The sequence below is a fragment of the Calonectris borealis genome, chromosome 3, assembly GCF_964195595.1.
Source record: "Calonectris borealis chromosome 3, bCalBor7.hap1.2, whole genome shotgun sequence".
NCBI lineage: Eukaryota > Metazoa > Chordata > Aves > Procellariiformes > Procellariidae > Calonectris > Calonectris borealis.
The window spans coordinates 74,930,873-74,943,894 of record NC_134314.1 but is presented as its reverse complement, the minus strand read 5'-3'; the positions used below and the strand labels follow the sequence as shown (position 1 = coordinate 74,943,894).

Sequence of the window (13,022 nt, the reverse complement as noted above, 5' to 3'; positions counted from 1 at the left end):
GCTAGCCCTGCCTGGGTTCTCAGCATTAAGTCACCTTTTCATCTGCAGGTACTACAGTAGCCTGTGGGGAAAGGTATTTCAAATGTTTCACCAATCAACATCAGATATGCCTTTTAACATTGTGTAATTCAAACATTTATATTGTGTTAATCCTTGAGGTTATGAACTCAATTGGAAATGCCAGCATGAATTATCTCACCTCAACTTTATCCTTGGGAGAACCATTCAAAAATTAAGATTTGATTTTTTTTTTAAATTTATTTCTGTCAGTCTCAAATCCTGCAAACACTTGTGCTATGTATTTAACTTCTCTGCTGTAAGTCTTTTAAAGCATCACTGTGAGTATTCAAGTCACCATCTGTGACAGTGTTTGCAGAACCGGCACTTCAGCTTAGGGGTGATTGGAAATATTTTGACTAAATGCTTTTTGGAGGGGGGGGTGTTACTGAAAAAATATTTATAAAGTTAAATTAAATCTTTTTGAAAATGTTGATTCTGTAAAAATGAAACACTTCTGTTTAGATATATTTTATTTTTGCTTATGCATTCCAGTTCTCTTTTCCTAGGCCTTGTTCTTAAATTGTTAAAACTATCTTTTTGCTTCTTATCTCCAGCTTTCAGGCTCAGCATCTAAACCTTTCTGGCTTGCTTTCTTTCTTCTTGTACCAATCCAAGAGGCAGATGTGTTTAATATATTATTCTGGGTTTCTTCCAGCTGTGCTGATATAATTGATTACAGATGATTGGTCATAAAAGTAAAAATCCAAAGTAGGCTGTGAGTGAGGTCAGATTATCTGAGGTCAGATAATATTAGGAAATGATATTTATTTTCATCAAATTCTTTAATGGACATGTAAGGCTAAGCAGCCACTGTTTTCCTTAAACATGTTTAAATTAAAACCAAATTATTTCTAAAATCACATAATTTTCCTCTGAATAATAAGATTACAATATCCAGGGATTTGATAAAGCATACATCAAAAAGCCTAGCTATCTTCTTATTTGCAACAAAACCCAGAAATTTATTCCATTTAGATGAACAGTTTCTCTGGTAATGGATAAGCTATGATTAGGTATAGTTTTTTAAACAGAAGACTAAGATTTGTTACTTAGATGTTGTTCCAAACCTGATATAATTCACGTCTAGAGCTGTGGCTCACATAAACAGAAAGTATCGGTGTCTAAAAATCATATATAGGCCAAAATTGCCCTAACAGCCATGAGCATTTAGCGCTGGGATTATAGTTCAGGTCAGTAGCTTTTTGGATATTTGTTTCAATGATGCACGTTATCAGACAGTAAGGAATAAAATTTAATAGTTCATTTGGCCCTCTTAAAAATTAATAAACATCTGATAGTGTAGCTGCTGAAATCAAGGAATAGTTCCAACTAACTTCTCTTTAATGAGAAAATGAGTACAAAATACTCTTCAAAAAGTAATCTAATTTCTAACATACTTTCCAGAGAGATACCTCCTAAAGCCGTTGATCATGTAGGTTATCGGGAAGTGTCATAGTCTTGTTGACTCTTTATGGAGTATCTCATGACGTTTAGCCCTCTAAGTCCCAGCCCATGAAAACATATGATTTCTGAGTATCAGATAGGATAGGTTCACAAAAATAAAAATAATTATGTTTAACTCTCAAAATTGTGGGGAACGGTCAGAAACTATGATGTCTCTGTGCCCTCAGATTCAGAAACCAGATAACCAGTAGAAATATGTTTTTAAATTTCCATTCATTCCCTTATGTTCAAAACTTCATCCATCGTAGGGTACACGTGTGTGTGATTTTTGCTTGCTCAAAGCTGGCGTCAATGTTTTAAATCTTGTGCTTGAAATGTGAGCTAAACTAAATGCATAATTGTCAGAACATGAGCAGAATTGAGCATATACTTCATTCCTTCTTTTTGAAATGTCTGCTCATACTAAAAAAACAGAAAAGAGAATATTGTTCTCCTACTTTGATGTCCCTTTTGGGTATTCTTTCTATAACTAGATAACATACAAAATGATTTTACTAACTATAATATTCACAGTAAGCTTTGAAAAAACAATAGAGATTATTCATAAGAGACTGTTGAAACTTTATTCTTATGTTTACTTTCTCCAGTCTCATCAAGAAACAGAAAACATCTGTGACCCATTGTTCAACCAATGCTATTCAACAGAACTAAACAACAGTTAATGTTAGGCATCACTAAATTATTTTTAATACATTTTGAAGAGAACTGGAAGCTACTTAATGATAAGTCATTAACAGAAAGACTACGTTCAGCAAGTAAATTTTTTACAAGTGCTGTGTATCAGCCAGGGTTGGAGCTGAAATAGTTTCATTAGAATATAAATAAATCTCTAAAGCTCCTTGTCAGACACATAATAAATAAGTACTGGGTGTAGTCTTTGAACGCATTTAGGAAAAAAATATTGGCATAAGACCACATTTTGGCATTTCTCTTATTAGGGAAGTGCAGTTTAGCACTAATACCCTCATTACTTCATGACTGACTTCACCTGTGCTTGTATTTCTGACAAGAATATAAATTAGTTTTTCAAGATGATGCACCTGCCTCATTCAGGATGAAGGCTTAAATGTAACCACTGTATTCAGTAGCAGAGTTTTACTTCCGTTTTGGTCATCTTTACTGAAATAACACATCACTGTGGTGAGCTGTAACCTAGCTTTTACTAAAATCATGGAGATTTTCTTATCTGAAATATAGTTTCATCTCTCTGAAAACTTAGACTATGATAGGAATACTGTATTGTTTTACGACTATAACAATCATCTAATGCCACCCTTTCATCTTCTGTTTTTATTTTCTCCCTTGTTGTGGTGGGTTTACCCTGGCGGATGCCAGGTGCCCACCAAAGCCACTCTATCATTCCCTCTCCTCAGCTGGACAGGGGAGAGAAAATATAACGAAAGGCTTGTGGGTCAAGATGAGGACAGGGAGAGATCATTCACCAATTACTGTCAAGGGCAAAACATGATCGACTTGGGGAAATTAGTTTAATTTATTACCAATCAAATCAGAGTAGGGTAATGAGAAATAAAAACTAAATCTTAAAACACCTTCCCCCCCACCCCTCCCTTCTTCCCAGGCTTAACTTGATTCCTGATTTTCTCTGCGTTCCTCCCCTCCCAAGCAGCACAGGGAGACAGGGACTGGGGATTGGGGTCAGTTCATCACATGTTGTCTCTGCTGCTCCTTCCTCCTCAGGGGGAGGACTCCTCACACTCTTCCCCTGCTCCAGCGTGGGTCAGTTCTCCACGAACTTCTCCAATGTGTGTCCCTCCCACAGGCTGCAGTTCTTCACAAACTGCTCCAGCGTGGGTCCCTTCCACGGGGTGCAGTCCTTCAGGAACAGACTGCTCCAGCGTGAGTTCCCCACGAGGTCACAAGTCCTGACAGCAAACCTGCTCCACCGTGGCCTCCTCTCTCCACGGGGCCACAGGTCCTGCCAGGACCCCGCTCCAGCGTGGGCTTCCCACGGGGTCACAGCCTCCTTCAGGCATCCACCTGCTCCGGCGTGGGGTCCTCCACAGGCTGCAGGTGGATATCTGCTCCACCATTAACCTCCATGGGCTGCAGGGGACAGCCTGCCTCACCATGGTCTTCACCATGGGCTGCAGGGGAATCTCTGCTCTGGTGCCTGGAGCACCTCCTCCCCCTCCTTCTTCACTGACCTTGGTGTCTGCAGAGTTGTTTCTCTCACATATTCTCACTCCTCTCTCTGGCTGCAATTGCTGTTGTCCTCTCCCAATCAAAGGTGTGGACAAATAGATGTGATTGAATTATTACAGTTTAGAAAGTGACTGCTTGTCATTTGAGACACATTAGCTGATTATGTATATGTTCGCAACCTGTTACTAACATATTAGTTTAAATCTGATGGTTGAACTTTTTAATTTTAGTTTGCAATGGACTAAGCGTATGCCCATGATTATTTAATATGGTTCAACTAATTAGAAGTACATTAAAATGAGATAAATCAATTGTTTTCTTATTAACTGACCATATTCAAAGATGCCCTTGTGGCACAGGGAAACACAGGATGTTATAGAAGAGAAAACTAGCACTCTTCTTTGCCTTTTTTTTCTGTTCACTAGTCCAAAACCTTCCAGTCTTCCCAGACTTGTATTTGACAACTGTACAGTTACTGTCATATTTAATTTTACCACTAGTTTTTATAAATTAGTTATTGCAACATGTCAGGAAGTAATTTAATAATCAGATCACATCCTTGCTCTACTCTTCCGAAATAATCTGCCTTTGCAGTAGAGAAGGTTTTGAGTTCCTTGCTGTTATGTCGTGCAGTCCTATTGTTCTCTTATTTTCTCTCTGCCAAAAAGTAGTTAATTAGCTGTGGAAAAGAGATGTTTTATAGTGAATCAATACTGAACACTGAAACAAGCTTCATACCTCCAGCAATGTATCTAGAAGCCTGGGAGAGGTGAACAAACAGATCATAATGTTGGGAGAGGAAAGAAGAGAACAAGGAATAGTTTCTCCCTTGTTATTTGTGAAAAGGGGGACCTTCCTGTGATATGACTTGCCTTTCTAGTATCCTGTGGTGAAATTAGATTTTGTGATTGTCTTATTGGTGCACTTCCTTCGTTATGTGTTTGCAGGGTATATGGTTTTTTGTTTTCACCTTTCATCTAGATTGTGGTTACTGCTGCTGTTTAGAGGAATAAATGCAGCAAACAAGCCCCTAATGGCAAGGAATAGGTGACCTCACCTGAAGGTATCGCTCATGGCTCAGGTAGGTGAAGTATCTCTTGCTCCCTGCCTTTTGTTATTTAAGTGCATTGGAGCATCCTTCCAGGCACAGTCCTCTGCTGTGGGTTTCTGTTGGTTTTGTAGGTGTGTCTCTAAAGGGGTTTCTAAAAAGTAGTTGATATTTCCTATTGACACTGAAAGCAGAGTGAGAGAGAACAGTCTCAGTCTTCCTCTTCAGCATTTTGATTTTCTTTCTCTTTCAGATTTTTTTTTTTAAACAGGTGCTAGCCTGTATTTCAAGGGGATGTTCTCTGCAGCACAGTTTGTATTTCTTTATGCTGTCCTGCAAATAATCGCTATCCTTGAATGGAATCAGACATTGATTTAAGCAGAACACACTGTTTCGGTTATAAGCCCGCTGAAAACACAGCACTTTCTGTCATGCGGCTTGGGAAGACCCACACAGCCACTCTGAGCATCCCTCAAGAAGATGATCTCCAGGATTCTCATAAGCATCTGATTGCTGAGGCTACATTTCCGCTCCATTTCATAAATGAAAAATAAATGGTTCTCTTGACAAAGAGAATGGGGTAAATTTGCCAAACAGCTATAATAAAAAGAAGAGTATAAACCTTTTAGATGGAGCTTATGGGTTCTGCTCCCTACAGTGCTCAAGTGTTAATACAAACAACAGTGTTACTTCAAGTGTAGCTGTGATACGAATGTAATACTTACTGTCTCATAGGAGCAATTTATAAGGCTAAGTTTTTGGTACTTTCTTCTTTTGTTTGTCTTCTGTTGATCAAGATAACATCTTTGATTTTTACTACAGCATCGTAATGTTTTTATTAAGATATTTAATGCATGGAATGCACTAAGTGAGAATAATTCCCCCTACATGTAGCTCTCACCAGCATTTTCAGATATGTGGATCCCTCTCAGGAATGGCCTTATCTAGGATTTTTACAGTGGTGAAGCAAAGCTGTCTTTGGCACTGAGAGAAGTGTCATGAAAATCCTCTTAGTAAAATTGCAGTCATGATAGGGTTAGAATTTACCTTTGCACTGAGTCTGCTTGAAGCACACAAGGAAAATATCTGGTTCTCTGAATAGGGTACAAGTTGAAAAGAGCTAAAAAAAAAAAAAAAAATTTGTTAAAAATCAGCAAGATATTGAGGGGCTCAAAGTATGTTACTGGCTCACCTAGTTTTGGGTGCAGGTCAGAACAAAAATCAGTTGCTTGTAGCTTCCCAATAATAAATAATTCAGCTTTTCACAGCTGATTCTGGTAACAAAAGGCAGTTGCAGGTAAGATTAGATCTTTTCTTCAATAGCTCTTTCAAAGGAAAAGTAGCCCTCAGCCCATGGCCTTGTTGTAACTCTTCACTGACTACCATCCCTGCAGATTTCTTTCATTACACGTTTCCCCTCTCAGCTGTTGCATGCATGTGGATTGAAATGGATGTACCTAGCAAGCTGATACAGATGGATATGTTCTTGGCTATTCCGCAGAATTAATTAGCGTTTTCTATGCTATATATGCCCTTACATTGTTCATACCCCGATAGCTGCACTGAACAATGTATCTAACATCTCTCACATGTTCATTTTCTCCCTGATCCTTTCCCATGGAAGGGGAAGGTCTGCAGCATGCTGTCTTGCTTTGGGAGCAGAGCAAAGAGACTTTGAGAGGACCTACCGAGTCATCAAGTCTCGTCTCTGCCTGTTGCAGACATCTACGTTATATAATGATCTTGTGAGCCGAGCAAGCACCAGTCTAGCATCAGATTTCTTTCTTTGTACTGCTATTGGAAAGCTGCTCCACTACTTTCATATAAGGGTTAGAAAGCTTTCATTTTCAGCTTCAGATTGTTTCTGCCTTGTTTTTTGATTATTTCATCTTGTGTCAATGTTGTTCTTGATCTTAATTAGCTTTTTTCCTCTAGGCTTTTTATCACATTTATTGAATTTATAGGCAACAATCTTACTTCCTCTTAGCCTATATTTTGGTAGGCTGTTGTACTGTTAGTACAGGTGTGACTATGTTTGAGGCAATTGTTATTCCATCAAAATTAAAGATGGGAAAAATCATTCCAAGTGGATTTAATTTTTCATTTGTTGAAATCATTAACTTACACAGCAGAGTTAGTGCTGTACTGATGTATGAGAAAACCCCACCCTACCTTAATACTTAGGTGGGAAACCTACTACATTTATTTTCTAATATGCATTGCCTAAACATCTAAGATTCAGTTTAGTCCCCTGGCTCACCTTAGATAAGACTTTAAGAATAATCCTACTAGTTTCAAATGAGTCTGTGTTGCATAAAATTCCACATGAAATTGGGAAATATATCCTAATTTCCTTCCAAAGCTTAAGGTGCCTGCTAATGGCAAGTCAGCAATGAGGCTGTCCTGCATCAGTCTGGGACCTGAGGCAAGTCATAAAAGCAGTACGGCTCAAACTGCCCAGCCTCAGGTCCTGGAGTAAATCCCTTGGTGACCAGAGGTGATGGCCTATAAATATATGGAAATGTCTCCACCTGTGTCCTTCTCAGCATATGACAAACCCTATATGAGGCCACATCTTTTACCAAAGTGCAGGGTCATGGGACAGGGCTGCAGTGCTGAGCGCACAGTGGGGGTTGCTTGGTGGTGTGTTCCCACTAGGCACAGCTCTTCCTCTCCCCTCCCTGCAGCCATGCAGGGCCGTGGCATCGCTCCTGCTCTGGAGTGTGTCTGGCTCACAGGCAAAAAGGCAGACTGACCTGCTTGCTGTATCTGGCATCGAGTCAGAGACTGGAAACGAGGCCATTCCGCTGTGCTGCAAATTTGTGAGAAACTAGGGCAGTTCAGTGCAAAAGGCTGTGGGACTTGAGTTTTGTGTTTGACACTAGACCTGGCAGGTTTGGCTGCATTCTAGTATGACTATGACTATCATAATGTGTCTTCATAGCGTGTCTGATCTGCTGCAAACGATCTACGTTTCTGGAAAAATGCACTTATTTTTGTTGGATTCATAAAGAATGCCTGAACTACCTCTTGCTGAATTTTCTCTCTGGTAGCCTTTTGGGTTGTTGTGATTTTTTTTTTTTTTTTTTGTGGAGGAAGTTAGGCTGATTCAGAAGTCTTCCTCGTTGCAATTTGCTATTTCGAACTGTTGCTGCAAAGGGGGAAGATGGACCTCTTCAGTCACCCCTGGCTTGAAAGGGTCTGGGTCTAGAAATGATCAGTGTATCTGATGTTACTTCCTCAATAAATTAAGTAAACATTATGAATGTGGATAGCATAAAATTCATGCTTCTCTTTTTGAACCATTTCTTGTTACTCTTAATAGACATTTTTTTGTAATCCATCTGCTCCTCTTGCCTGATTGATGTTCATCATAAATCCTATGCTTGTGGCAGGCATAAAATAGTCAAAGAAAACTTGAGATTTCACCTGTCTCCATAGCTGAAAGCAGTCTGAGTTTTGTAAAGCTGTTGATTTGGCTTCCAAAATGTATAAATAGAAAAATGAAGGAAACTTGAGAACCAGCTTTGATACTGTCTGGACCACAAAGTTCAAATATTTCTATATCAGGAAGAGTTATTTCTGAAGTTCTTACAGATAGAAAGTCTCCTATTCCAAGAGAAACATTGTCCCTAAATTTTAACTGTCAGTTAAGATTAGTGTAAGTGGCTTTCAAAAGTAGTAAATGGTCAGTCAGATTTGTGTAAGTGGCTTTCAAAATTCTACCAGATCAGTATGTTTTAAGTTTACATCCATCTTTCTTTCACTTTTATGAGTGTGGACTGCATGTGGTACAGAACGGCTTGGAATGAAATCCTTTTTTCTCTTTACTGTGACTGTTTTCCTGGACTAACACAACCATGATTTTTGCCATAGAAATGTTAATAAAACTTTATCCTTACTGTCTGAGCTGTCTTTGTCCCCTTTTCTACATATCCATCCCGTGTTTGCCTTTAATATCTACTGGTAAATCGATGTAAGAAAAGAAACCTGCAGTCTCCAGGTCTGTTAAGACCTACTGATACATGGGTATCTTGTTGCTCCACTGAACTCTGAGTATGTTCACTTTGGTGGATCTCCTTTGCTCTTCCTTCTGCTAGTTGATTTTTTTTTTTGAGGAAAACTATCCCTTTCCCATCACAGCCCCCCTTAACTGGTTAAATGCATGATATAATATCAACTTTTTTTTTTTTTAAAAAACAGGAAATTATGGGGAAAGTGGAATGGAAGCCTTCAAAGAGCTGGCTGCCCAAGAGGGTCTCTGCATCGCTCACTCTGACAAGATCTACAGCAATGCTGGGGAAAAGAGCTTTGATCGCCTGCTCCGCAAGCTGCGAGAAAGGTTACCCAAGGCTAGAGTGGTGGTTTGCTTCTGCGAGGGAATGACAGTGAGGGGGATCCTCATTGCCATGAGGCGCCTGGGAGTGCTTGGGGAGTTCCTGCTAATTGGAAGGTGAGGCTCTGAGTGTGATTTCTCTGCCTGTCCTCTCCCTCTCGTCCTGCAGGCAGTCCTTTCATTTCAGAAACTCAGGCTACCCGTAATTTCCACATATATTTGTCTAATGAATGAAAAGAAGGGGCAAGATGGTAGAGCAGATCTCAGGAAGGGGATATGAAGGCTTACGCCAACTTAATCAGTGGTGTTAACTTGTGCTGAAGTAAATGTTAATTACTAACTGGTTTATATGGATATATGACATTAGCATTTTTGTGCTTTCATGCACTCTAGAGGAATGTTTCATACACAGATTTCATAACCAAAGTAAGGAGCAAAGAATTCTAGTTTCAGAGTCTGATCTGCAAGTGTGACATGTGACAAAATTTCACATGTTTCACTAAAGATGTCTCCTGATAATTTGAAACCCCAAATTATTGAATGGTTTTGATTACTTGAACTGTTTTCACACTTTTATGATTACAACCTGGCATTCTCAATTGTACACTTTGTTCTGATCTTTGCTGTTGAAAGCTAGGGCACTGATATTACACAGACTTGTTTGTTTTTTAAAATATCGAACTTGCTGATGGTCAAGTCAGTATATATGTGTGTTTTTATGTTACCAGAGTAATAGTGCAGATGTGTATTTTGGTAAAGACCATCTTTACCAAAATGACAAACGTTGATTTTTTTCTTCTAGAGTTTATCAGTTCTTTGTAGATATTCACTAAAATATGGTCAACTATAGTTCTATCACATATGGTCTATCCATATTTCCATTTTTGTGATAGTTCTTATTTTGAGGCTTCTTTGACTTTCACTTTGATTTTTGCAATGTCTTTATGTGTGGTTTTCTGTTTCGATGAATCTTTTTCAAATGACAAGGGCTGACTCTCTCTGTCTTGTCTGTTAAATTGATAATGTCTTTTTCTAATTCTTCTATTTACTCTTTGTTTCTTTCTGATCTATTTTTTAAACACCATTCCTTCAAGGCCTTTGACAGTTGTCTCCTTACCTACTTAGCTTCTGTTGCCTTTTTATTCTGTTGTCATTTGGATCTATCAGACTACTTCTTGTCCCTTTCTCTCCCTAAAGTCTTTCTGTCTGTCATTGTTGTGACTGGGATGCTCTCCTTTAGCCCTGTGCTATAATATTGGTCTTTCCCTGACTGCTCCTCAAAACCCACAATTATGATTTTTGTAAGTCAGATAGCTAATCTGGCCCAAGTAATCATCTGAAAGCAATCAATGGCTCTCCTTTCATTGTTTATTTTTGTTGTAGTCTTTGCAATTTATTTGGAGCAGAGACTGTATCTCTAGAAGGGTGTGTAGATAAGATATAGCACATTTGGAAAGCCATCAGCATTAAAATGAAACAAATAGGCGATATTGGAAATGGTATTATGTTTTAGATTTGTGCATGTGCTTTTCATCTGCATCATTCAATATGCATCATTTGAAATGAATAATGGAATGCTTCAGGACTGATATGTTTAAGTATGTTTTTTCAGTGAACTGAAGAAACTAAATATGATAAAATTAGTCTGGGTGACAGCATCCCTGGTCATTTTGTAAATGCCCTGCAGTTTTAGGCAATGCTGTGCTTTCTTCATGTATTGTTGTCCCTCTGTAGTGGTGTCTTATTGTTCACCTGATTTTGGTGCTCTCTCTTGACGCTGTCCATACAGAGAGCCGAAGGAAATGAGTCTCCTACATTAAGCACCAAAACTAGGAACTTTGGTGGTACAACCCTTAGTTTTCCTATTAGGCCATTTACTTGATCCCCTACTCCATGGATATGTGGAATATTTTAACTTGAAATTTTAACTGAAAGCCTTTACCAAGCATTATGCTACTCTATTTAGTTCTATTGTTTGTCTCAGATTCTGCCCAACAGCGTAACTCTGAACTTTTTGCCAGAACTTCTCACCTATTAAACGCTAATAATGGAATTTCTTTGGAAATCACAATGCGTTTTTCAGGTAGGTTTTCACATACCCTTCTTTTATGCTGGTAATTGAGTATGGGAGATTCCTTTTCAGGGCTGGGTGGTCTGTTCTGATTGTAAAACAGGCTGACTATTGCTTTGCATAGTCTGGATTGTGCCCAACAGCTTGCTGAAATACAAAGTACTACTATAGGGCTTGCACATGTTTTATGCTTGTAGAACTAAAAAAAAAGACATTTTCTTTGAATTGTCCTAATTAAGTGATTTTAAAAAATGGCAAATCTAGCAAACCTATTCACAAGTAAGTTGCAGCGAAACTGCAATGCTATGAATTTGGTCATCTATATACAAACAGGAACCAAGGCATGCATTAACATTGCTCTGACATGCTGTTTAGTCTTTTTTATTCAAGTACCCAGCTAAGCAAAAAACCAAAAGCCTTTTAAGAACATTCTTTTAATTGAGGGAAGTGGGAGTGAATGTGAAATCAAGATTTTTTGCAATAATGAGCTAAACAAAGCCTTTAATTTACTCACAGGTTTATTATCAGCCACATGGTATCAACCCCGTACTCTGCTCTGACTCACTGTAAAAAGGAAGCCTTTACAAAGGGACACCTGGCTAAATAGCTCTCTTCCTGCTCTATCTTCAGTATTGCTATTGATCAAAGCAGAGAGGAAAAGCTTAGCTTAACTAAATTCAAGGTATCGGAAAGAGAGTTGGGAACTAAATTTGACGTCAGTTTTATCTGGGAATGATACACTGCAAATTATAGGGGGTTACATTGAGCCAGGACTGGGTCGTCAGATACTGGGGACTTTTCCGGGATGGGCGGACTCTTCTCAGGTGTGGAGTTAGGACCCCATTTGTGCTATATCTAAGTAAGTGTTCCCAAATTCAGACTGGAGATCTAACTAGAAGTTCAGTCTCCTTTGCTACTGGAAGTGGGAGTCTGTTGTATTAATGAGAAGAAAGGGAATTCCTATTTCTGAATCTGGAGGGAAGCTGGGATTAAAACAGGACAGGAGAAGAGATTACAATCCTGCTTGTGGGAGAGTGGAGGATGTTCTGAAATTGATACAGTGTCCAAATGTAGTGGAGAGTTCAGTGAGAAAATTTATTAAGCTATTTATTAAGGATGATAAAGCTTTAAAAAGTGGCTGATAATCAAAGGGAAAGGAGAAGGCAAAAGTTGATCATGGCTTTGTATAAAAACAATGATTGGAATAGTATTGGAGTAACTAAAGGCAAAACTTATGCTAAAAAAATAAACTGTACTCTTAAGGGAATTCAGGTGACAGTTCTTTTAGCAGAAATTAGTTTTGATGTGAAGAGACTGTGTAGAAAAATACTCAACATCATGTGTCTAATCATGTTTATGCAGGCCACTGGGTTTTATATTACTTAATAAGAATCAATTAGGTTTTGTGAGAATCTTGCAAGATGGATGAATCTCCTGTATATCCCTTGGGATGATGCATCAAGAGAAGGCATGTAACTGACTTTCCAGCATCTGTGTGGGTAATGCAAAGCAAATGAAAGATGCAAACACGCAAACAAAATCCCCAGTTTTAAGAATTAGTTTGAGATCATTGGAGAAGAGACATGTTAGATAAATAGGTGCAAATGAAAATGCTCTTTTGCAGTTTGATGATCTTTCAAACTCCTACACACAGTGGTTTGTGTAAACGTATGAGGAACTTTAGGAAGGAAGGGATGTGTTAGTGCACATGCTGTTTTTCAGTATAACACTTGGTAATGAACTATGTACCACTTTACTTCTGTAGGCTTTCCAATGTTTTATGGTCTTCATTAATATCTCTCTATGGGCTGTTGTAGAACTATGAATTTTAAGTGTTGGTAGGGTGACCTCTCCTGAAAGTTTGGACACCTGGCAGTGAA

General features: G+C 38.6%; 1 protein-coding gene across 2 annotated transcripts in view; it reads left to right on the top strand.

The window, feature by feature from the left end:
- Window positions 1-13,022, top strand: part of GRM1 (glutamate metabotropic receptor 1) — a 182,817-nt gene that overhangs the window by 27,664 nt on the left and 142,131 nt on the right. For both annotated transcript variants that reach the window (XM_075146214.1, XM_075146215.1), the window contains exon 2: window positions 8,939-9,188. In XM_075146214.1, the coding sequence (XP_075002315.1) occupies window positions 8,939-9,188 (250 nt within the window). The remainder of the gene's footprint in view (window positions 1-8,938; window positions 9,189-13,022) is intronic.